At 36.6% G+C, this 27,645-nt stretch overlaps 1 protein-coding gene across 1 annotated transcript; it reads right to left on the reverse strand.

The window, feature by feature from the left end:
• Nucleotides 1–1,297: 1,297 nt before the first annotated feature.
• Nucleotides 1,298–27,645, reverse strand: RAB1A (RAB1A, member RAS oncogene family). Its single transcript, NM_001003153.1, is given in 6 exon segments — nucleotides 1,298–1,569; nucleotides 1,817–1,948; nucleotides 3,522–3,617; nucleotides 7,798–7,893; nucleotides 12,629–12,701; nucleotides 27,474–27,645. Coding segments are annotated over 6 exon segments (618 nt in total). The 5' UTR covers nucleotides 27,497–27,645; the 3' UTR covers nucleotides 1,298–1,371.

The following is a 27,645-nucleotide window of genomic DNA, read 5'->3' on the forward strand; positions in this document are numbered from 1 at the left end:
TCAACCCCAAGGAAACAATCTCTGACATCTATCACCTCAAAATGTCATCGTTAGCGAGACTTTTGTTTCCCACCATAAAAGCAAACCTTAGGATCTTTAAGGTCCTATTTAACAAAATTTTCACATGTGCAAAATTCCACTGAAATAAATACATCTTTCTCATTTATCATTCCCACCTAGCATTTGTGTTTTCAGTTAATTTTTAGGGATATAGTTCCTAAAATTAGGGCAATCAATAGTAAATTTCCTGTTTTCTACTTTAATGCTTTAACTCTCCTCCAACCTAAATTATACAGTTGTGGAGGATCAAATAGTTGACACGTGACTCAGAGCATGGAAGAAACAATATCAGCACACACATTCGTCTGATCACTGGCCAGTTAGGAAAGGTGTGCTGCTTTCCACCTCCCCTCTACCACAGAAGAATTAACGAAATGTTGATCGATGAAGCCATTTCGGATGGTTTCAGAGAAGGAGCAGAGATAACAGACTGGATAGCATACATTCTAAACTTGTTTTCCATACAATTTAGTCTCCCTGAACCGCTAAGGCTTGGTTAAATCCCTATACAGCACAGAAGCCTCCCTAGGTCATTTACTGGGTATATTATCTGGAAAGCATATTGGATGCTGCTCTAAGATAGGTCTACGAGTGCCCTGGTTGCACATACACATGGCTGTTTTGAGTATAATGCAAGGCTCTATTTCCCTTTAACCATAAGAATTAAAACAATACTTATCACCATACAGTTTGATATTACTTCCAATAAGTACAATATTTATTAAACATATCTTCAGTTGTTTTGTTACATAGTGTGCAACAAATTACAATATTCTGCAGCCACAAATTATATGCAGAGTATGAAGAAACTATTAATCAGATAGTGTAATCTTTCCGTTTATAACTCTACAAGGAAGAACTAGCAAATCAGATCTTACATATAACATCTCACTAAACTTTATGCATGGAAAGTGACAGACACTGGTTGTGCTGTTTGATACAAAATGGCTGAACTTCATCTTCAGAAGACTAAACCTGACATCTAAACATGCCAATATAAACATCAAAACAAAATATATTCTAACCAACCACGGGAAACAGTCTGGTATCAGGAAAGCAACAAGGATTACACACATTATTTTATAAACCAGCACACAAAGGTTTAAAACAGTTCTGAAAATGAAGTTAGCTGTCTTGAGTCAAGGGAATAAAAAAAAAGTCAGTATTGACCATTTACAATCTCTGACCTTTGTGGAGACGGTAAGAATCTGTTGTAGTGCAGCTACATACAGTACAATTCAGGCAATTTTGTTTTTTCACTTGGGTTCAGATTGCAAATTCTTTGCTGTGAGAGAAAGACGGAGGCAAATTTTAGCAGCAACCTCCACCTGACTGCTTGACCGGAGTGCTCTGAATTTTCACATTGGACTTCTCTGCACCACCAGCTGTTGCTCCAGGACCCATTCGCTTTTTAATCTCAGCTGCCATCGTCATGAAAGACTGTTCTACATTCGTTGCGTTCTTAGCACTGGTTTCCAAAAATGGAATTCCAAGGGAATCTGCAAATTCCTAAGAGAATAGGAAGCCTTAATTAACACTGACAATTTTTTCCCACCTAGTGCATTTCTATCATCTGAAATGGGGAGTGAGGAAGGACTAAGTTTAAGTGAATCCATAGATACTGCATGGATTGTCACTATCTGCGTGATCCAGTGCACATATGTAGGTGGCTATGGCTGTCGTGTGACTCCACACCCACACACAATTCAAACTGAACACCTTCAAATTCTGGCTGAAAATCAAACTTGAAACATACCTTTGCTGTTGTGTAGTCTACTACTTTCTTTGTGGTCAGATCGCATTTGTTCCCTACCAACAACTTGTTGACGTTTTCACTGGCATAACGGTCTATTTCCTGCAGCCACTGTTTAACATTATTGAAGGACTCCTAAGAAAACAGACATTTTTAAGAATGATCATAGCTCTGGACACAACAGCTCTAAACAAGCAAGTAAAAGGTCTTTCCTGGCCTAAGAAGAGACTAGTGAGACAATTTGAGCTGTGCTGGGAAGAAAGTGAAGTGACATACTAAAATGACTAACCGTACCTGCATGAAAAAGAGATTAGAATTTGAATGCTTAAGAAAGAGAACATACCAGTTCATCATTAAACTACAGCTCAGTCAAATCTAGCTGTTTTGGAATATGCAATTTAAATGCACCTATAAAAACCTGGTTTTTGAAATTTGATAAAACGCTGGTTCATATACTAGAGTGCCTACCTACATGATAATACTAGAGATATCAAAAGATATTAAATAAATGGGTCCAAGGTAAAGAAAGATGTTTTTCTTTTTCACAGACCTATTGAGGGGAGGAAAATTTTCATACTTCATAATATCATGGTAATGACTTGAGATTTTTAAAATTAGCATCATTTCTTCTATTGACATCAGTGACCCAATACTTCTAATGGCACTAAAGTCTAGGATTCTAGCTATCTCTTAATTAGCTATGATTTCACAGTAGCAGTGAGATTTAACATCTGCCCCAAGAAAAATGTATTTAAATAGTCAAAGTTTACCTTTCATTATTTGATAAGAAAAAAAGGACCCTGAAGTTTTCTTATCAAAAGAACATTCATGGCCCCTAGACCACCATCTTCACACTACCTCTATATCCCCTATGTTCTTTCAACAGCTTATCTTTTAAAAGGGGGGAGGGGAAAATTTTTTTTTTAAAAGGGGGAGGGAGGGGAACAATGAGCATCTAAAGATTATTTTATTTTTTAAAGATTTTATTTATTTATTCATGAGAGAAACAAAGACACAGGCAGAGGGAGAAGCAGGCCCCATGCAGGGAGCCCGATGCAGGACTCGATCCTGGGTCTCCAGGATCAGGCCCTGGGCCAAAGGTGGCACTAAACCGCTGAGCCACTGGGGCTGCCCCAAGATTATTTCTTTTAGAGCAAAAGAGCTGCTCAAACGGGAGGATGGGGCAGAGAGAAAGAAGCAGCAGACTCCCTGCTGAGCATGGAGCCTGATTTGGGGCTTGAGCTGTGACCCCGAGATCACAACTTGAGCCTGAGCTGAAACCAAGAGTTGGCCACTCCACAGACTGAGCCACCCAGGTGCCCCCTCATTGTCCTCTTAAAAATCTTCCTCCAGCTCATCCTATTTCGGACCCATATCCTCCACACACAGAGACCTCTAATCTCACTTTTGACAACTCTAAGAGGTCTAGCAAATTCCTGCTAATACTTAACACCAAGAACACAGTACACACTAAACAATCCACAGTTCCCTATGAACTCTTGCTGAAATGATCAAAAGATTTAGTTGATAATAAATATAAGCAGAGTCCCTTGAAAGCAAATGTAAAGCCAATTACTAAATTTTCTATTAAAGGAAAATAATGTAAAATTTTGGTTGGATATTCAAATAATGGAGGGGAGAAAAATATCAATGTACCTGCTTTAAACTTCCTACTTTGTCACTAACAAAACGTACCCCCGGAACTTACCTGATCTGTCACGTCATACACAACTATGATGCCATGGGCTCCTCTGTAATAACTGGAGGTGATTGTTCGAAATCTTTCTTGGCCTGCTGTGTCCCACTGTTAAAAACAATCAAGAAATCCAAAAAATTCCATTAAGTAAGAGTTGGAGGAAAGGGAAGGAAGAGGGAGAACAGTTTAATTTACATAGTTTTGGAGATTATCAACATTTGACATGGAAACATGACACTCAGTGCTCACACTACTAAACCACTAATGGTTATTAGCAAATACCTGAAGGCTCAGAAAATGGATCATACCTTTCATATGCCCTAGAGCCCTTAGCATTAAGCAAGGCATTCAGTATGAATGCAGAGACAGGCTGACTTATTAGGCCGGCAGCTTTCCTAACACCTCGCTAACACTCTATACTTCCACTTGCTGGCACAGGCACTGAAAGGACCCAAATCTGGTACCTACTAGTCAAGACAGCATTTCAACCATCTCAGGAAGATACTATCTCAATCCGAGGAAAAACAATTTAAAGAAGAGGATTCCTTACACCTTTATAAAACTAATTTTAAGAGCCATTTACCACACTTCAACCATGTAGGCTTAAGCAATGAAAAGAAATGCTTACGTTGTTACACTAAAATTCTGGGTTTAAAAAACATTGTTAAAAACATCAAGAGGCAAACTCAATTGTTAAGGCTTGGTTTTAAGAAGAGCAATTACTCCTACTCAATGACCTCTTCTTAAAATACTTTAGTAATTAGAATAGCTACCTACCCCACTAAAAGTTACTGGTAAAATATAACAGCTTGACTGATGGGGAAATAAATAGCACAGTGGTTATTTAATGGTTACCAATAACAAAACAAAACAAAACAAAAAAATGGATTCAATGCCTAAGTGGAGATTAAGACGTAACAGCCTTTTAAAAATTATTAAAAATTTTATTTTTAAGCAATCTTCACACCCAACATGGGGCTCAAACTCATAACCCTGAGATCAAGAGTCCACTGACCCAGCCAGGCACCCCAACAGCCTTCAAAGGTAAGAACTGTAAGGTTTTGTAATATACCTATGAACTTGACACTGATCTCCACTAACATCTTAAATGGCAGAACTAAAGGTTCAGGAACACTCCGTGAAATCTTTTTTTTTTTTTTTGTTTTTAAAGACCCAGCCCACTTAGGGGTGTTAAAAACAAGTTGCAATCCGGGGGGACATCCAAATACAGACTGGATATTAGAGAATATTATGACAATAGTGTCAATTTTGTTAGATGTGAAAATGGTGGTTACACAGTAAAACAGATGCATTCTAGAGTATTTTTGGAGTAAAGCATAATGTCCATAATTTAGCATGCTCCAGGAAAAAAAAGAATGAAGCGAATAAGGTAAAATGTTAACAACTGTTAATCTAAAGCAAACAAACAAAAACAAGTCACCACAGCTTGATTACCTTTTCTGTCCAAAGTACTAAGGTTGAGAGCGCAGAAGACTATTAAGATCTACTGTATAAGTGAGGAGCCTCAAAGTCTTTCAGGATATCCGTGAAGCAGCATGAGCTTTGGAGTCAAGGCAACCTGACTTCAAAACATCAAACCTACATTCCTGATTATTTAACACTAGGGAGAGTCACCTAACACTTTGCTCATCTACAGATCCTAGGTATCACTCACCTTATTGAGCTGCTAACGGGGTTTAAATGAACTAATGTTTGCAAAATGCCTAGCCTGATTATAGAAGCTGCTCTATAAAATAGGGGTTCCCTTTCTTCCACCCACCAACCCTTTTCACAAAGAGAACGTTAGACAAGAAAAGGAAGAAATTGTTTCTGAACAAATGTTAACATAAATAATTGTAGCTAAGCAGAGGCATCCAAAGAGTAAGCTGTCTGATGTCTCCTCTCCGCTCTGAAAACTCCTGTGACTTTTCATCCTAACAGTACCTTCCTCTCTAACTGATCACCCTTTGTATCTAATTCTCCTTACCCCTCATAATCACAGGGTAACTGATTTTCCCACATTTGTCTTTCCCACTAAAATGGAATCTCCTCCTATGGGGCCCTGTTTCCTTCATCTATCTCTACAACTTCATATCTGAATGGATTTTGAGAAAAGGGCATGAATCCTGAAGTGCAAAGGAGGAGAAAAAAAATTCAAAGTCCAAATCAAAAGAAAATTTGCCACATGTAGTTCACACTGGCTGGACTCTATCTCATATTTGATTTGAGGAATCACATTTTAATAAAAGGCATTCATACAATGTGCAAGAGTGACTCGAACTGTAACAGGCTCTGGAAACATGCTTCCAGAAAGGAATGACTGACTTCAGGGGTAGAAAGTTGTGGTAAGATCAATCTAAAAGGCAGGCTGCCAATCAAAATTGAATTAATTGTGTTTAGGCAGTGCCAAAAGGCAGAAGAATATGAGAAATTAAAGGAAACTGGCTTCAGCTCAATATAAAGAATTAACAATCAAAAGTTATTTATTAAAAGAAAAAAAAAAAAAGGTGGGGCGGGGGACAACCCTCAGCAGTTCAGCGCCGCCTTCGACCCAGGGCCTGATCCTGAAGACCTGGGATGGAGTCCCACATCAGGCTTCCTGCATGGAGCCTGCTTCTCCCTCTGCCTGTGTCTCTGCCTCTCTCTCTGTGCCTCTCATGAATAAATAAAATCTTTTAAAAAAATTATTTATAAATGGAACTGCTTTGAAAAATGGTGAACTTCCCAGAAGTGTTCAAAAAAAGGCACCAGCTAGCAAAAGGAAACCCCCATTGAAGATGAAAGGAAGACTGAGTATCTGACCTGTAAGATGCCCTCCAGCCACAGGGAAGTAATAATAAATGGATGTTTCACAAACATACACTCAAATCTTATGAGCTCAATGATCACACATAATCATTTCACATTAATGATTAGACAGCTGAGTACATCTTTTTTTGCAAAAGTATCTGTGATACACCAAGTATACAGTTGGCAATCTACATATAACAGGAAAAATCAATATGGCACCTAATCTCACTAGTTCAAAGAAAAAAAGCTATTTTTGATAACTCTATCCTTGCAAGTCCTAATTTATAGTATCAAGTATGTTCACTTGTATTGAAGTCCACAGTTCTTTTGTAATGTACCTTCTTTTTTCTTATCAAAGGCAGATGAGAAAAGGGAGCAACTAAAAAAAAAACCTGTCAAACATCCATTTATTTGGGTATGTCACACGACCAGTAGCATTTATATAATGCCCAAAAGTTTACGATGGGCTTTCACATACATCATTGTGTGCACATACAGAGCTACTAAATTTGGTTCTCACAACTACCTTTTAAGTTAGTAAATCAAGTATCATCATGGTAATTTTAGAGATAAGAAATGGAGTCCCAGGAAAAAGGCTGAAGTAAGTTAAACACATGACTCTTTCACTAGTAAATACCAGAGTGAAGACAACATATCCAAGTTTTCCGACTTAAATCCAGAACTCCTAGCAGTCACTGGTTTTCTATGTTACCTCATATGAAGAGTCAACACCAAAAGATACTAAGAAATTAGTGTTTTTAAAGACCACTGGTATGTCCATACTGTAGTGCCTAAACCCATACAAAGGTGATACAACTGAACTACAATTGCCTATTTTTAATTTGGGGTTGGGGACGGAAGGAACCCATAAGGGGGCTAGGATGGCACAGGGACATAAAATACTGAAGAAAGCTGTAAGTCACTTGGTTCTCCCAGTAACTGTGGACAAGTTATTAAATCCCTTGGCATTAATTTTCTGAGCTCTAAAACATGGTAGTTCCTCTTCAATAAAATTCTTTCTACAGAGTTGGTACATACAATCTAATAAATACAAAAGAACTAAATAAAACTCTTCAACTGTCCACATATGAAAATCCTCTCCTAAGGTTCCTTTTAATGTTTCGCAGTATTCGGCACAGTTAGACACCAGAAAATGCTTAATCCTACTTTCACTATTAAGACATATTTCAACTGAGACCCTTACCCCAACACCTCCCAACGCTGCTGGTAAAAGCACAAGAACTAGGACCAAGTTTGACTTAACAACATGTATTTCTTTGCTTTATGAAAAGCAAATTCAATGAGGAAGGCAATCTTAGAGAAATCTTTTTTTTTTTTGAGAAATCATTTTAAGTCTAAATCTTATTCTACCATTCTATCATAGGTGCGTGATTCTTACGATCCTTTAAATTTTAGCATGTTAAAAAATGACAAATACTACATTCTAAATTTACCAAAATAATTTCCAAAAACAAATTCTAGTCTAAAAATGACTTACTATTTGAAGCTTGATTGTTTTCCCATCTAACTCTATAGTTCTTATTTTGAAATCCACACCAATTGTGCTGATGTAGCTTTCTGTATATGTATCATCCTGAAGGGAAAAAAGGTCAACAAATAAAATTAATGTTCAACAGAGGAAATAAGAAAACATGTCAACTTTTATCTACGAAGCTGAAAAAGCTTATAAACCATAACATGTTGAGAACAGCTACTTTATCCCACTCTAGTACTCAGTTCATGTTCAGATTACAATACATTGTTTAATAGTAGTTTCTTCTTAGGATTTTCTAAAGAACTGTCCTCTAATTTTACCAAACCTCTCTAGGCAAATTCTTTACATACATATCAAAAGAGGTCTCATATTTTCATTGATTACAAATGATCTTTCTAATCGCCTAATCAAAACTCCTGCTCCTCTGACCCTCCATCCAACGTATTCACCACAAAGAAATGATCATGTCATTCTCTCCAGTTTTTTTAGAAGTCAATTTTATTTCCTAGCTATGACTTTTAAATATCAAGATATAATGCATATACCATAAAATTCACTTTTTTAAAGTACACAACTCAGTGGTTTTTAGTATGTTCCCAAAGTTGTGCAACCATAACCATTATTTAATTGCAAAACATTGTTATCACCCTAAAAAGAAACACTGTTAGTAGCAATCGCTCCCCATTTCCTCATCTCCCCTTTAATCCCAGAAACCACTATTAATACACTTTATGTCCCTATGGCTTTGTATATTCTGGACATTTCATGTGAATACAATCATGTATGTGGCCTTTTGTATTTGGCTTTTCATTCAGCATAAAGTTTCCAAGGTTCATTCATGTTACAGCATGTATCAGCACTTCGTTCCTTTTTATGACTGAATAAGTTCATTGTGTGGACAGACAACATTTTGTGATACATCCGTCAGCTGATGGACATTCGGGTTGTTTCCACTTCTTGGCTACTATGAATAATGCTGCTATGAACATCTGTGCATAAGTTTTTGTGTGAACAATGTTTAAACCCAAACTTTTAAAATTGCACCTGTTTTTCTCAAGTATCTGTTATTCAGAACGGAAACAAAACTTTTAAGTGAAAATGTTTTTCAAAAAGATATGTGAATAGAGAAATGAGGCTATCACCACCTAAACCCACTGAATAATCTTAAAGATGCAAGCACAAAGCAACACCTACCAAGTACTCTGCTAACGAAGATGGGCCTAAATCTATTAAGAGCAGCCCTGTCTAACAGGGCTTTGATGATAGAAAGGTTCTATAATCTGTGCTGGTCAATACAGTAACCACTAGCTAGTGAGAATAAGGAACTGAATTTTAAATTTTATTCAAATTTAATTAAATTTAAATAGCCACATGAGGCTAGTAGCTACTATAGGAATATCACAGTTCTGGGGCTTCCAAATACTGTGTAACACAAGGGATAAAGGAATAAGTTTAAAGTAGCCACAAAGAAACAAAGTGACAAATCTAAAATGTTGGATAATATATATAACAACTGCCCAAGTTCTGTGAAAAGTAAAAGACACGAAAAATACATAAAATAAAAAAGGAGGTTGGAAAAACTCTAAGATTTAAGCAGCAAACAACCAAATAGAATGTACAGACCATGCCTGAATCCTGATTGAAACCAACTATGATACCATACTTCTGCGACAGTGAAATTTATTTTGTAAGCTGACAATCGCACTATTTTATAAGAAAATGACCAGTTTTTTACATTTTTTAAAAGATTTTAAGTAATCACCTGCAATGTGAGGCACGAACTCACAACCCCAAGATCAAGAGTTGCATACTCCACCAATTAAGCCAGGCAGGCACTCCAAAAATGTCGTTTTTAGAAGTGCATAATAAAGTACATAGGAATAAAATGACACATTTGGGATTTGCATTGTAACACTCCAAAAAGAAAGAGAAGAAAGAAGGAAGGGGAAGGGGAAGGGGAAGGGGAGGAAAGGAAGAAGAAAAGAAAAAGCCAGTAAGATTACTGCATGACGGAGTCCGGTCCTTCCCTCCTTCCCTCCCCTCCCTCCTAGAAAAGAAAGAAGAAAGAAGAAGGAAGAAAGAAAGAAAGAAAGAAAGAAAGAAAAGAAAGAAAGAAAGAAAGAAAAGAAAGAAAAGAAAGAAGAGAAAAAGAAAAAAGAAAGAAAAAAGAGAGAGAAGAAGAGAAGAGAAGAAGAGAAGAAAAAAAAAGAAAAGAAAAGAAAAGAAAAGAAAAGAAAGAAAGAAAAGAAAAAAAAGAAAAGAAAAGAAATCAATGTGGGCAAGTCTCAGTAATAATGAATGTAATGTATACATGAAATTAAAACAAAAACGATCTCTTAAGAAAACTGTAAAATGTGATGAGAAAGAGTCCCAGGTGGCCAGAGGTAGCTATGCACATGCAGAATCACTGGGTAAAAGGATATTTTTAAAGCACAAAATGCAATGTGACAAAATGCTGGGTCACCATTACTAGGCATTCATTTTTTTCAAATCTTCTTTTTAACTGAATGTCTAATAAGTATCAGGTACTACAGAAAGTGGATGGAGAATGAGTGCATTCACTTAGCACTCCCACAACAGGTACTTTGTTGTAAGTACTTATTATAAATGCTTTGTCAGAGTTCTTCTAGGTCCCTAATGTGCCTTACTTGCATGCCACTGCACCACTGCACATGCTCTTCCTTCTGCCCAAGTTTTCAACATCTCTTTCTGCGTACCTCCTAATCCCCAGCTCCTGGGTCACAATTCTTATTCATTCTTCGATGCTTAGCTCAGGTACTACCGACTGTCCAAATGTTCTTGAACTCCTTGGCTAACAGAGATTCTTTCCTCTGTGCTCCTGCAGCTTGTACATTTCTTTATTATACCCTCTGCAACTCATCTCTATTCTAGGGGCCCGGAATCAGTATTTCTTAAATGCTTCCTGGGCAATTCTACTGTGCAGGTAGGCAGTACTGAACACCTGAGACTTACATCAAAAAGCATCCTAGAGAGGATTTTCTCAGACACAGACACCTCAGGCTGTAACTATGTTCATCGAGAGATGCCAGTTTCTTCCAACATAACCTAGCACTGCTGATTTAATATTAGGGATGATTCCTGATTTTACTATTTACCAATTTAATAAAAATTAAGTACTACCTAATTTTAAAGTCTGTGATTTCAAATAAAACTGAAATTTTCATATTTATTGTCAATTTGTACTTCTTTTGTGAACTGCCTGTTTGTGTAGTGTTTGCCCATACCTCCATTAGGACAAACATCCTTTTCTTATATATTGAGACTATCATCCCTTCCTCATAATATGTATTTTTGCTAGTATCGTGTTTCCTAACATTTTTATGGATGTGACATTAATTTTAATGCAATCAAATTTAAAAACCCTTTCTTTCCTGATATGTTTCCATGTTAGAAAATATTTTCATACACGATTAAAGAGCCACCTATGGGGGGGAATAAAAAGAGCCACCTATGTTTTATTCTAGTAGTTCCTTGGTTTCACTGTTACATATAATGAAATTATATATTTTTAAATGATATTAATATAGTCACTCATCAGAAAAGTCACAGTATCTGGCATGCTATCAAACTCACAGTGATGAATTTTAAGTTTTCTAAACTTCTAATTTTCCCTTGAAAGCTTGAGTTTCATTACAGCAAATGCTATCAGATATTTTCCTTCAAAGATAGTCTCAGTTCATTTGAGGAAATGTCTGTGCAATACCACCAAATTCTACATTACCAGTTTGTCCATTCTTTCAAGTAAAACAAAAGAAACAAAAAAAAAAAAAAAAAGGAAAAAAAACAGCTATTTCAGCTCACAACTCAAACACCTATACAAGTGCTTTAATCTTCCTCAAGACAACCAACTAACATACTTCAGTCTGCAGTACAATGTACTCCTCATTTTTTTTTCCACACACAACATTGAAAAAAAAAAACCTCAAGGATCAAGATTTTTAAAAATTAATCATTTTTACTGTTCTCATCAGACACTCTTAAATGAAAATCCACCTCCCCACCACCCACCCCACAAATACAGGTAAATACTATGACTATGAATACAGTTCAGCACTTAGCACTGCCTTATTGTGGTGATGAGGCACCAGCAATTTTACCCACCACAGCATTTGCATCATCAGAGCAAATGTCAACACAGTGAAAAAGGCAAATGTCTTTTGTCTTAGTACTAAGTAAGTACTTACTTAGTAAATACTAATGGCTTAGTATTATTAGGATAAAAGTTTTAATCTCATGGACCCTCTGAGAAAGTCTTGATGATCCCCAAGGGTCTTTGGTCCATACTCTGAGAACCAATGACCTAGACAGTGAGAAGGAAAACATGCTAAATTTGAAGGCAGTTGATAAAGACTATGAAGGGGACTGTGGATTCTATTCAGTAGGTTCAAAGTTATATACCTATTCGTAAAGTGCAGCATATAGAACACTATGCCATTGTCAAAAAAAAGTTAGTACCAGGCCCTTTGTCTTTAATTCGACTAAAATTTTAGTTGAAAATTCATTTTTTCATCAAGTCACTTGAACACAAAAAAAAAAAAAAGTCACTTGAACACAGGTCAACTATTTGAACTCTACCAAGAGTATTAGACATTCTAAGTTTAATAATCATGCTTTGCTGAATTTCTTTTAAAAGCAAAAGCATTTCTTCTACTTTAAGAGTCTAAGATATCACTGGGAATATATGCTTGGAGGCTTTTAAACATATAAATTCTGGAAGAACTACTTTAATCTGAATAAAATTGTTTAATCCTTTGTCTACCTAGAAAACACACACGGCATTAATTTCTTTAAAGGCATTTCAATTTCAACTTACTGCAAACCTAAGAAGGAGGCAAGACTTTCCAACCCCAGAGTCGCCAATCAGAAGTAACTTGAATAAATAATCACTGCAAAAAGAAAAAGAAGATTATATTAATAAAAAGCATACTGCACTGTAAGTTCTACAACAAAAATATAGCCAAGAATAATAGCTCATCCGAGGACTTCTGAAAGGCCCATAAATGGCTTCAGAAGCCAAAACTGCAACCAACAGCAGAAACCCTTTTTATGAATCACTGGACATGACAGAATTATGTAAAGTTAAGATATAAGCAATGCCACCCATGGTCTCTTGAGATCAATGAACTTCTACTTCCAAGGAAGGAATGAAAGAACATATAAGTCATGTGTACTCCTGGAGAGCCCAAGAGACTTACGCTAGATAAATCCAACTCCTCTGCACTATTAGAATACAGGGAGTTAACTTTCCACTGTTCTTGCCAATGAAACATAAATCTTTCTTTCAAATTCCAAGACCAGATCAGTATTTCAGTATTTCATAGCAATACTCCAAAGAAGGGGCTTTTACAACCCTTTCCTAAGTGGAAAGTGGAATCTTGCATCTAAGTGGAATTCTCCCCATTAAAAAAAAAAAAAAAAAAAAAAAGGATCATTTAACTTCTGAAAACCTGTATTAAAATATTTTAGACTTGAGATGTGGTAAGATCAAATGCTGTTTATGTCAACACACAACAAGAATGCTTCCTAAGTGTGTTACAAATTATATTATGGTTAAATGAAATTAGTAATCAATTTTCCAAAAATCAACTTTTCCAATTACCATATTCTTCATTTAATTGATGAGAGTTTCTGATAATTTAAGGTTAACAGCTACTATAAATAATATGAACAGTTGAGCAGTCTTCTCTGCAAAGAAATAATTATTGCTAAAGACTACTTTTGTTCTCTTCCAAACCATCAGCTTTACTACATGACCAGAGAAACGGAAGAGAATGGCAAACAAAATCAAAATTGAATACACATACCTGGAGAGTGCAATTAATAGCATGTTATTTGCATTGGGGCATTTAAAATTACCTACAACTAAAAAAAATGGTAATAAAATCACCTACTACTGTAGTAGCTTATCTCTAAATTATTAATTTCCAAATGTTCAAGAGAATTCAGAGATTTGAGACTGCTTAAAAACATTTCTCTATAATTTATGAAACAGAACACAGTAAAAATATTGACAAAAATATGCAAATCTAAAAATAGAGCACACAGGTGAGAATTCTGGTATAGAGAAAGAATAATTTAGCAACCGGTAAGACTTTACACCTATTTTTTCTTCATTCCCCAAGAATTTGGATTTTCAGTCTACAATATAATTTGACTTGAGTGAAAAAACCGTATTATTCTAGTTCAGGAATCTATAGAGTTACAACTGTTAGTAATCACTCTTCCACTTTAGATTTTCTAGCAAACCCTATTCAATGTTCTCAAATCAGAACTTCCTCTAGTTTTTTTCATGTCTAAATATTTAGACACTGAATATTTTCTCCTTGTAAGTAGTCTAGAGTTTATTTTTCCCTACTCTTATGTCTGACATACCTTGTCTATAAACTGAATTATTATTCTGTGTATCCAAAATCTAGCATTGTACTTTTACATAGCACATGCCAAGACATTAAAGAACATTTTAATTTTGCATTTTTTTTAAAGATTTATTTATTCATGGGAGACAGAGAAAGAAGGACAGGTAGAGACACGGCAGAGGGAGAAGCAGGCTCCGTGCAGGGAGCCCGATGTGGGACTCGATCCCAGGTCACGCCCTGGGCCAAAGGCAGGCACTAAACCGCTGAGCCAGCCAGGGATCCCTAATTTTGCATTTTTAATCAGGTCTCTTTCATTGTAAAACACTACTAAAGATGATCTACAGCCAACCTTGATTAACATTTTGGGCAAAAAAACTAGGGGGAAAAATGGATGGGGCCATGATGTCAAAAGGACACACACAGGAGCCAACCTGAAAGAAAGTTCTCTCGCTGGCCAAAAGGAGAATAACTTGAGCCACAAAATAAGCAACCATGAATATGGGGTTATAAGCCAAAGAATAAAATAAAATCTATGAGTTCATACTGGTTATCAATTATTAAATAGAAAAGTGGGATAAGAGACTAATCTTCCTTACTTACAAGAGTCCAAATAGTATGTGTTGAAGGAATTCAGAGGTAGAAACTCATCAATAGATCACCACAGTAATAACTGCTACAGGCAAAATCCACTGGTGAATGCTAAAATTTGTGAATGAAACTTCAAGGAGAAACAAGATATTTACATGGCCTCAAAGTATGTCCCACCCCCAAATATTACTGTGGCAGCTTTAACATATACCCACAGATTCTTTGAATACTCCTCCCTCTAGAGGATGAACTTAATTCCGTTTTTGCTGAGTATGGGCTCTTAATAACTGCTAAGAGTATGGAAGGGGAAATACAGTAACTTTACAAAGTAGAAACTTGACAGACACCACCTTAACTGATTAAGGTGAGTATCACCAGGAAAAGATCATGTTGATATCATGTACCCTCTAAGATGACGTGATGAGTAGAGTGCTTCACCTTTACAGTATCTTCCCCCAAAGTCCAGAACCCCAGTCCAATTATGAGAAAACTCATACAAATCCAAATTGAAGGACATTTTGAGAAAATACGTAATAGTACTCTTTGGAAAGTGACAAGATCATGAAAAACAGGACACTCTGAAACTCACAGACTGAAGGAAGCTAACACAGAACAACTAAATATGACATGGTATCCTGGACTAGATTCTGCAACAGAAAACAAACAGTAACAGAAAAACTCAAGAAATTGGTAATAAAAGTCTATAGTTTAGTTAATAACACTCCAATGTTAATTTCTTAAATGTACCTTAGTATGAAAAATGTTAATATTAGAGGAAGCTAGGTAAAGGGGACATAGGAATTCTCTGTACTATTTTTACAACTCTTCTATAAATCTAAATTCATTTCAAAATAAAAAGTTAAAAAAAAAACCCACTAAGTATGAAGACATTAGTGAAATGGGTACAAAACCACAATCTTTTTGAAAAGAGTTTTTAAACCTAAGAGAGACATCGTGTTTCTTTGTGTTTTCTCAAGTTAAATCAACATAAATAAAAACTTAATACCTGCTTCTGAGGCACGAGTATTTTTTTTATTTATTTTTTTAAAAGATTTTACTTATTCATGAGAGAGAGAGAGAGAGAGAGAGAGAGGCAGAGACAGAGGCAGAGGCAGAGGAAGAAGCAGGCTCCATGCAGGGAGCCCGACGTGGGACTCGATCCCAGACCCCAGGATCACGCCCTGGGCTGAAGGCAGCGCTAAGCCACTGAGCCACCTGGGCTGCCCACAAGTATTTTTATTATCAGAGAAAATTCTTTTGAGCTACTTGAACTTAATAGCAACGCAAGCAGATATTATTTTAATTTAAAAAAGAGATAATTCAGTGAGAAAGCAAAGAAAGGTAAAACTGACACAGATTAAGGCTAGACGGGTAGTTCAGGGAAATTAACAGCCTTTAACAACTGGATGGTGGAGCATCAAAGATAATAGCAAGTGAAAAATGTTTTGCTATCAGTTTTTCCTATAAGTCGATTCGTGGTCTACTTTGGCATTATTGGAGATTCTTTATGTCCATTATTTAAGATCTGAACATAATCTTGATACCTCTACCATCTTTGCATGCAAGCACTAACAGAAAGTTTCCTGTACCTTTAAAAAAAAGACTATTGTGAGAGTATGTAACATTACACTTTTAAAAAGTCACGAAAATAAACTTTGGTTCAAAATTCTACTTAGGTAAAATGGTTTCCTTCTCATGGAATTACCAAACTACATACAAAAAATATGTAGTAAGGGATGAATCTGCTTATGTCGGAATCTAAAATGCTACTGGGAATTCTAAACCCTCTAAAAGGACTGTTTATGTGAAACACTATCATTGTGAAAAGATTATATTTTGTTTAGTATAACCCATTTCACATTGTTTTAAATTTTCACAACATAAAAAATGTGGGGGAAAATGGACACGTCTAAATTTTAGGATTACAATTGATATTTTCTTTTTTATACTTTTTTCGCAGTCTGCAGCAAGTCCATGATACTCTTATAGCCAAAAAACAACAACAAAAAAATGTTGACAAGAGGAATAAGTTTTAATCAGAGGGTTTTTTCAAAGACTTAATATCTTTGCAAGTTTGCCCAGAGTAACTGACATAACACAAATGATTTCTAAGTAGGTAGAGCAGGGAAAGTAAATTTGTTTTTTCATCTGGAACAAATTCACTTGCATGATAGGAATCATGTTATTTTGCCATTTTATAAATGTCGTAACTTGAAAATAGCCTAAAACTAAGCTTACATATAAAATTTAAAACAAAATTATGACTGATACTATGACGTAGTGGCCAAACATATTTTAATTCACTATTAAACTATATACACTATTAGACTTTGGGGTATGGAATGATTAATTAAAACTTGGGCTACAGTTTAATTGTGTCTGAACCTACTTGGTCTTCTTCACTCATCTTAAGTATGATCCACAGAAAACAATTCAAAATTGACCATCAGGCTGGAGAAGCGGTAACAACTTTTAGTTCTTTCACATATTTGTACGTTGATTTTTAGAAAGCACATATTACTTTGAGGATTAAACTAAATAAAAAACAAAATAAACCTTCAGCTATGGACAAAAGCAGTCTGTTAGTCAAAATAAACAGTCAAAGAACCAATTATCAAGAATCTGAGAGTACAAGAGTTGTTCCTCCAAATTTAAGGAAATAGCTCAGCAATTTTTTAAAAACTGTCCCCATAATCTACTCCTAATACTACACATTTTTTCTTTCATAATTAGAGACAATTAATTAGTTTTCCAGATTCCATTTTAGCTCTATTTAGAACAGTGTTCCAAAAATTCAAAGCTGGAATTATGAAAATGAAGTTTGGTAGTGCTAAAGGAAGTGCCAAGTCATACATGAGGACAAGAAAGTAGATAGATGGGTCTTACAACCTATAAAACAAGTATTTGCTGAAAATTATTCCAAGGAGGAGGTGTATCATCCACTACCTCTTTTACCTTTCAAAGCCTGCATGGGTTTTACAGCTGGAAAGACCTGTATTTGAATCCAGGCTCCATCGCATACCAGCCGTCAGGTCTCGAGGCAAGGGACTCCCTCACCACACGCCTCAATTTCCTCATTTGTGGGAGATTCTATTAGCACCCTCTGCCACCCAATTAGGCTTTTCGTCAGAATTAGAAATAATGCCTCTAAAACCTGTAGCACAGTATCTGGCACATTACAGGACCACACAACAATAAGTGGCTATTATTATTCCTCCTCCCTCTCCAAATTGCAAGGTAACTTGATGGAAACCTTCAAGAGCTGTGACATTACTTTGAAGCTATTTATCCAAAGCTTCTGTTCAGATGATAGGTGACAAAATGTCACAGGAGTTTACCAGTAGAATCTCAGGCAAAAGTTTAAAAATTACACAACTAACAGTTATAAGTACTATGATCACACTAGTCACAACTCAGAAAGTCTAGTAACACTTAAAATAGTAACATGGTCTGCAGCAAATGTGCCCTCTCCAGCAAAAGAAAAGCAATTCTCTGCTTCTTTAGCTTTACTCACAAAAAGACATCCATGACTTCTAAGACTCCAAATATTCAACAATAGTCATGAGGATAGAAAAACCAAGAATGGATGCAACAATTAACTTCAAGCCTAAAGCAGCTTTAAATATCAACCCAACACAAGACGTGGAGAAAACCAAAGACCATAATATGTAGCTCATAACATGTACTTCATAAAACTTTAACATTTCTAAAAAGACCTAATCATGAATTTTAAAACAAACTGACCACAAAAATGTTAGTCGCCTAATTAACTGGCTCAAAATTTAAATTCCTAGAGTTAACCACACATAGTAAATTAGAAACAGCATACTAGAACTGTGAAATCACAGGCCCTTGAGTTAAAATTCCAATTCTGCTACTTACTCTGAATGCCCTTAGGCAAGCCATTTAAACTCTTCTCTTCCTCTGTTTCCCCATTTGTATAACTGGACACTGTTTCTTCAGAGGATTGAGGAAATAATGTACATACATAAAATTTCTGGCTGGTGGTGACAACTCAAATTGTTAGTTGTTGACCACATCCCATGACTAGCACACCAAGGGTTCTGGAGAATCCTCCTCAGTGCTCTGTCACTCTCCAGCTAAGCCAAACATAAGTAAAACTTTCTGTTAATGACAGAAATCACACCTCTTTTCTCTAAATCTTTCATGCTATTTAGCCATCCTATTCTTTATTTTTTCATCCTATTCTTTAAAAGTATCTATCACAAGATGTAATTTGTGCTAATACTGTGATATTGATTATATTTGTTTGAGGATGAGTAAGCACGTGGGAGCAGAGTCCATGTTTCATAATCAAAACAACAAAAACAAAAAACCTCCCAACTTCTAGCATACTCTTTCCTGGTGACAGAGAAAGGGCTGGATGTTTTCTTTACTGAGCTTTTTTTTCTAAGGTTAAATTAACTCTGTAAGTGTGTGTGTGCGTGCACATGCATGTGTATACACACACATACATGTATGCATTTACGGGAAGATTTTTAAAAATCTGTACTGAAAAAATTGTTAAGGTAAAAAACAGACATAATTGTGTGATTATGTGCAAAAAAAAGCTTTAGAATTGAAACTACTTGCCATTTACATATGTTCTAACCTTCTTTATTAGAATATACATGTCAAATAACATCTTCATAGTACTGTACAGTTTACTGTTGAGACTCAGAAGTGAGGTGGTACTAACCATATTTTATGGATAAAGAAACAGGCTCAAAATGCATAAATAGCTTGCAGATGTAAGTGGCAGTCTGAACTTAAACCCAGGGTTATAACTCCAAATGCTATTTTTTTTATCATATGACATCCTTCAATAATATACTTTATACTCAGATGATAAAAATATCAGTAAGTTAACCTAGAGGAATGAATCAAATCATCTATGAACTAGCACACAGGACCTGACCAAATATAAAGAAAAGTGTGATTCACTGCCTAAATTAATTCAGAACATCTGTGTTAGTAGGGAATAAGTTGAGCTTAGCTCAAAAAGCATGGTAAATTTTAGAGCTCAGACTTCATTAGCTTTAGTAAGTGATGAACTCAACTGCTCTTTATGAAAACAAGTATTAGCTACCAATCTACAAATAAAGCACTAAATAATTATCCACAGTGTGCACAAAGTTGCTTCAAATGTCCTTTTGTAAACCTAGCTATTCAACTTATAAGTTTCATCAAATGCTTAAGACTATAATAAACTTGGCTAGGCATTTATCCTATCTACAGCCACATGGATTCTTTTTTTTTTTTTTAAGATTTTATTTATTTATTTTTTTTTAATTTTTTTTAATTTTTATTTATTTATGATAGTCACAGAGAGAGAGAGAGAGAGAGAGGCAGAGGGAGAAGCAGGCTCCATGCACCGGGAGCCTGATGTGGGATTCGATCCCTGGTCTCCAGGATCGCGCCCTGGGCCAAAGGCAGGCACCAAACCGCTGTGCCACCCAGGGATCCCCAGATTTTATTTATTTATTCATGAGAGACAGAGAATGAAAGACAGACACAGATTCTGAGGTAGTAAAGATACTAGAGATAACCTATTGTTCTTAAATGCTAATGTTCTGTGAACTTATTAGTATGCCTCATTTCAAGGCTCTTAGAAACAATCATATATTAGTAACTTAACAGAAAGGTAGCATTTAAAAAAAAAGAGAACAGAACAGGTCATCAAAATAAAATATGCCCAAAGAAATCTCACATTTTAAAACTAATTAGTAGTTCAGGACCAGATTTTAAATTAAACTGTCAGGGGATCCCTGGGTGGCTCAGCGGTTTGGCGCCTGCCTGTGGCCCAGGGCGCGATCCTGGAATCCCGGGATCAAGTCCCGCGTAGGGCTCCCAGCATGGAGCCTGCTTCTCCCTCCTCCTGTGTCTCTGCCTCTCTCTCTCTCTCTCTGTCTGTCGTGAATAAATAAATAAATAAATCTTTTTAAAATGATTAATTAATTAATTAATTAAACTGTCATATTCAGGGCAGCCTGGGTGGCCCAGCGGTTTAGCGCCGCCTTCAGTCCAGGGCCTGATCCTGGAGACCCAGGATCGAGACCCACATCGGGCTCCCTGCATGGAGCCTGCTTTTCCCTCTGCCTGTGTCTCTGCCTCTCTCTCTCTCTCTCTGTGTCTCTCATAAATAAATAAAATCTTAAATAAAAATAAACTGTCATATTCAGGTCTTCATGTTTTCAAGAGTAGTAGTAAACATTCTTTTCTGTTTTCAATCTCCTAAATCATTCTTAAGGTTCTTTAACTTAAGGTCCATTAATAGGCTCAGAAAATATTAACAACATACACTTTTACGCAAAATGTTATGAGCATGTATGCACAAGGGGAGCAGGTCCACAGAGTTCATCAAATGCTCCGAGGGGTACATGATCATAATGGGTTAAGAATAATTTCCCTATATACCCAAAGAATACAAGACACTAGTTCAAAGGGATACATGCACCCCTATATTTATAGCAGCATTATTTACAAAAACTAAGGTCCGAAACCAGCCTAAGTGTCATCGACTGACGAATGGCCAAAGAAGATGTAAAATATATATGTTTATATATAATGTAATATTGTTCAGCCATTAAAAAAAGAAAACCTTTGGCATTTGCAACAACATGGATGGAGCTAAAGAGTTAATGCTAAGCAAACTAAGTCAATCAGAGAAAAATACCATATGATTTCATTATATGTGAGATGTAAGAAACAAAGGGAAAAAATAAAAGAGACAAATCAAGAAACAAGTTCTTAATTACAGAAAACTAATGGCTATCAGAGAGGAGGGAAGTGGGGGGATGGATGAAACAGGTGACTGGTATTAAGGAGTAAATTTTTGAGATGAGCACGTGGTGATGTATGGAAGTGTTGGATTACCATATTGTAGACCTGAAACTAATTACACTGTTAACTAACTGGAGTTAAAATAAAAACTTAAAAAAAAAAAAAAAAAAAGAGTAACTGCCCTCAATCAAGTTGTTGGGAAAGATCTATAGGCAGAGTGGAAAAGACAAAGAATAATTCCATTTAAGTACTACTGTTATTCATAAGAAATACATTCAGACAAGTTGAATCCATTGCTGTTCCTGGAAAATTTCAATTACATAATTTATTCAATTTCATTTGTAAAGCTCACTAGTTTGAAGCACAGACTACATAAAATGCCCTGTGTAAAGATCTTATGCCAAGTGGCTAGCACACAGAGTAAGGACTCATTAAATAGTAGCTACTATTAAAAAATGGTGTTTCCAAAGAATGGTCCCCTTTGTGAGCAAAGGCACTTCCATGTAACAGGACCTGTCAGAATTAGGAATCCACAAACAGAAGAGTAAACTATCACAATCTTGGATTTAATAAAACAGAGTGTTCTGACCAAATGACCCAACTAGTCACAAAACTAGCAAGAAAAACTTCATTTCCTAGTTCTCCTTTGTACCCCATTTCTTTAATTACTAAAGTCAGTCAACATACCACCACTTGTTCCCTTGCTCCTCAAGACTATTTTTTTTTTTTTCAAATATCACCCCACCATTACCCTCTTATATTCTGAAACATTCACAGAGCAGTTCCAAAGAAAAGCCAAGACCTGGGTGTTCTTCCCTAAATTCTATTCTAGACATCAAAGAAGCAATAGCAGCTCCACCTTCTACAGGAAAACAGTGGAATAGAATAGTCCGACTACTCCCCTCTCCCTATAAGATTTAAAAAAAAAAAAAAAAGCAGGCATTTTTTACTAAAAAACTAGAGTTTTTCTTACTAAAAATCTAAAGTTGAATTTACAGTGGTAAGCTGCTAAGCTATATATCTAAAATACCTCATGCACTGGCATCCTATACTCATTTTGGTTTATTTTCATCTTAAAAACCCAAGTATTTTTTAGCAAATCTTAAAAAAAATTCTCAAAAACTTAAAAAAGTATTTTACTTGACCTTAAATATTTTCATGTTAAAGAAAAAGTAGATAATATTAGCAAAAAGAATCTTTTTTTTTTTTTAAAGATTTTATTTATTTATTCATGCTAGTCACACAGAGAGAGACAGAGAGGCAGAGACACAGGCAGAGGGAGAAGCAGGCTCCATGCAGGGAGCCCGACGTGGGATTCGATCCAGGGTCTCCAGGATCGCGCCCCGGGCCAAAGGCAGGCGCCAAACCGCTGTGCCACCCAGGGATCCCTATTCTTAATTATCAAAAACAAAACTATCACAACTGCAAATAGTAAAACTATCATAAATGTATAGTCAGAAGTTGCCAAGAAAACACACATACACAAAAGATTGCGAATAGGATATGAACATAACAGAATGTTAGTACAAAAAAAAAAAAAAAAAAAAGAATGTTAGTACCAAAATTACTAAGATTGCTTGTAGAATAAAAAAAAACAAACTGAAATATCCAAGAAATAAAATTATTTATAAAGCAAAATTCTCCTTAAAAGTCAGAGAGTTGTTAAGAGAACATTTGATTCTGAAGCTCTTCCATCTTCAACATTATTTTTTAAACTTTAAAAATTTTATTTGGAATATGTAAGAAAGAGTCAACAATTCTCATTTTACCTTAATCATGAAAAAAATTTTGTAATGCAAAATTTCCGTTATCTTCCAATGATCTTATAAAATCTATTCATACAAAACTCTTAAGATTCATTCTGTGGAGATTGTATACAGCTCCTAGAAACTTACACTACCTAAAGAATTACGTATGCTGCTTCTCTACAGACATTAAGAAATCATATTGGGAATGGTGAGAATACTGATTATTATTTTTGTTAAACTTTTCTGAATTTTTCAAACCACTACAAACTCCACCAAAAAGTCATCAAAACAACAAAAAGGCAACTTACTTTTAACTGATTTACGCTTCTTTTCTAATGAAAAAAGTTGTAAATAAAAATTATATGAAAGCCAATTAGGACATACTCATTAATGAAATTATACTGACAGATAAAAAAACTGATTAAGTTGCTTTTACATTCAAACTCTTATGTTAAAAGACAGATTAATTCGAAACAATGGCGGCAAAAAAAAAAAAAAAAAGTCAAATGTTCCTGGAGTCTGCTATGACAGAAGAGCAAAGTTTAAGAGACTGATTAAATCTTGAGCTATGATCTTAAACATCACTCCAGAGCCATATTAAAAAATAAAAACAAGGCACTTACTATAAAATTTTTCTGCATTAAAGAACTACAGTTGATCCAAGCAGACTACTATAGTCCCTCCTATTGTAAACTGGTATATTCATGTAGGTACACATACTTTATTAACACATTCCTTATAGATGAAGTAGCCAAAATGATTTTCTTGACACTAAAAAATCCACTAAAAGCTAATGGATTAGAAAAAATGTTTCTGGTATGAGAATAATGTTAAGCATTTCCTAGCCAGTGTGCTGAAATAATCACTGCCTGCTTCAATACCTAGCTCATAAAATCAAAATCTGTCTTCAGCTCTCCAGAAAAAAAAAGCTCTGATCTTTTCCATCTACCTTTTCCACTATTCAGATCCACTTCCAGTTGCTTTTTCTTTTTGTTTGTACTTGAAATTCAAACAAGTCATTACCCTTAATTTCTGCCATAAAGGGTTTCATCCAGGGTTGTCATTTCTCCTGTATTAGCCACATAACACAGAAAGTAATCAAAGGGACAGCTTAAAATTTAATCTTTGACTGATATATTTCTTATTCTCCTCACTTCCAAACCAAGCTTACAATTTAAAGATCATAAAGTAAAAGCATTCAATAAAAAAGCTACCAAGAGGTAACCCTATGTCGACCAATAAATCTAAAATCCTGTTCCTTCTTAGAGAACCAAACCTCTTCTCTTGTCAAGAACCCACTTTCATTTCCAAAGTCAGCAGCACCCATGAAGCAGATTTTAAATGTTTCTAAAAGGAATAAACTAGTAGATGATAAACCAAAACCAAGGAACATTTAGACTGCACTTTTAAACACTACCTAGAAAAAATAAAAAATAAAAAAAATAAACACTACCTAGTACACTACTCTTTCCCATCAACATATAATGTGTATGCTATATAATACACATGTATTATAATGTTTAATATGCCTAACATATATGTAGCTATAAATGCTAGGTATTAAGACAACATCATGGAATTATGAAAGGCACTCACCCACTAAAAGTTTTAATTTAAGAAAAAATACAAGGTTTTAAAGTTTAGAACAAGGTATTAAAAGTAAATGGACTTGTATTCAGTAATTAAACTAAGAATTTCTTTCCTTCTTTCTTCTATTTTCCACTAATTACTTTTTGATGGTAACAAACTTCATTAAAGACAAAAAAAAAAAAAAAACCTGCTGAAGTCACATTATTAAAAATCTGCCTGCTGGTTGCCCTTGTGACCTCCTCTAATAAAATACCCATCACCTCCTCTCACTAGTGCTCTTCCAAAGGTTTTTCCAAACTCCTATGTTACTAGTCTAGAATACAAATACAGTAGACCTGATACTGGCATATACTCGGTGGCAAAAAAGTATAATTTCTGGGTTTGATTCTGTTAACGTCATTAATTTAATGGATGTTTGGCACGGTATTTACTGAAGAATTACTATCACTGCCATTTATTAACCATTCTTCCTTCTTCCCCCTTGAAAAATCCTCCTCACTCCCTAGTGCTTCTCTAAATCTGTTAATAATTCTCTTAGGATTCTCTTTTCTATAAAATTTTCCTGAAACCAACTAGCCAACCACAATCCTTCACCCTCCTTTGAAATCTTGTTGCTCCTATCCATCCTGTAAATTTGGAACAAACTAGATCTACTGGTATTTGACATATATAACGGTTTTCTATACTCCATTATAAACTCCTTGAGGGTAAGGATTGTATTCCTAAATCCCAGCACTATTACGATGCCGTACATGGTAATGACATAACACCACCTAGAGTCCTCTTATGTTTTCTTTTACATGCACTTAAATCTCACAACTACCCTGATACGAATAATGACTCCTATTATCCTATTTTACAAAAGGGGAAACAAATTCAGAGGCTAATGTGTCATGGCTCTGTCCAACTAATCGTAAAGATCTACTTATGCTACTTGACATACTTAGCAAATATAAGAAACTCCCTGAACAGAGGAGGTTTACAAGTCTCCGTAAAGTGGTAGATCCATGTACTTTATTGTTGCCAGGAAAACCACCAGATTAGGTACCTCAAGTTCCATTCTCCCTAACTATGCAAAACCCACTTTGTCCTCGGAGCCCTTGATAAAGAAACTAAAAACTGCCGCCGTGGCCAAATGTGGCACCATGAGAACACCAGCCTCAACTTCTGCAAGAACATAAAATTTTAGTGAAATACCACGGCTTCTGTTTAGTGCAAAAGGGGACATTTCTGCTTCAAACCACTGTTATTACAAAACTTGGAAGTCAGAATGCATTTTGCAAGAGCCATGTGACACACACATGACAGTCAGCTAAACTGATGGGTGGACCTTTAGGGGAAATGTTTAGCAGTAAATGACCAAAGCTGCAAATACATTCACAGCTTTTAAAATACCAATTTTTTCCTTTAAAAAAAAAAAATTCCTCCCCCCCCCCCCAAGCCTTCTGACGCTGAAGGGGAATACCAATTAAATGTCTGCCAATTATTCGTTAATTTATATAGGTAAACCCAAGGAGGAATTTAAAGGGCCATGAAGGAGAACCCAACGAAGTCTTCCCAAGGAAGGTGAACACCAGTTCCCAGGAAAGGTGCCAGGTGTGTCACATATGCTGCGGGGACTTCTTGAGTGAGCAAGAAAAAGAAATGCATTAACTTTTCATGACACGTCATGGAACCTCACTCCCTATCTTCGAGTATTCAAGCAGGTAATCCAAAACCTACGGATTACATAGAGAGCCCCTTCGTTCTCTCTTTCAATTTGACAGCAGTCTTCCTTTAATCTGATAGTATCAGAAAAAAGAAAAGAAAAAAACGTTCCTACGTCTTAGTTCTCTTTATTCTTTTCCTCGACCTTACACAAGACCAAATGACTTCAGTGCCCTCTAAAAAAAAGAAAAAAAGGAAATCTCACAAATGCTTAGGTTTTTAGGGAGGCAATGGGCCCCGTCGTGACTTCTCGGAAAAAAAACAAAAACAAAAAAAACTCCAGGAAATAACCTAAACCCCCCCTCCACTAAAAATTTAAAATCTGTTCTCCCCTTCTACTCATTTCCCCGCTCCATCCCACGCAGTCCTGAAAAGCATCCGTGTTACCTGCAACCTGGCCGGGGAGGGGTGAAAGGACGGAGCCAACGAGCTCAAGATTTGCAAGTGGGGCTGGCTTCCCACCGCGACGGTTCTGACAGCTCGGCGGGCGCGGGCGCCGGCCCCGACAGGGCCCTCTAGGGCAGCCCTCCCACCCTAAAAACAAGTCTTCCTTCCAAAGTCACTGCCTGGGCGTGAAGCTACCCCTTCCCACCGCCCCACCCCCCCCTCCGAAGACTGTTCCTCCGCCCTGGCCCGGCATTCAAGGCCTCCAACCTGCCCGGGCGCCCCCCCGTCGGCCCCCCCGGCCCCCCTGACGCCCCCCCCCCCCGGGCCGATCCCTCTTCCGTCAGACAATGGGCCCCGGCTCCCGGCATCTCCGGCCCTACCACCGTCCGCCCGCCCTGGCCGAGGCCCCCGCCTCTGCCTCAGCCCTCCTCGCCTCCCCCCCTTAGGCTTTTCCGGGCTGCCCCACGGCCCCAGCCGACCGGTGCTCTCCTGCACTCACTATTCGGGATTCATGCTGGACATGTCACTGCAGCCGCCGCCGCCGCCACCGCCGCCCTTGCTGCCGCAGCCGCCGCCCCGACTCTCGACGCCACGGGTAATCGAGGGACGGGAACGAGAACGGGCTGTTCCGGGAGAGCAAACGTCTTCCCCTGCTCCGTCCCCTTAGAACA

This window comes from Canis lupus, chromosome 10, assembly GCF_011100685.1.
Source record: "Canis lupus familiaris isolate Mischka breed German Shepherd chromosome 10, alternate assembly UU_Cfam_GSD_1.0, whole genome shotgun sequence".
Taxonomy (NCBI): domain Eukaryota; kingdom Metazoa; phylum Chordata; class Mammalia; order Carnivora; family Canidae; genus Canis; species Canis lupus.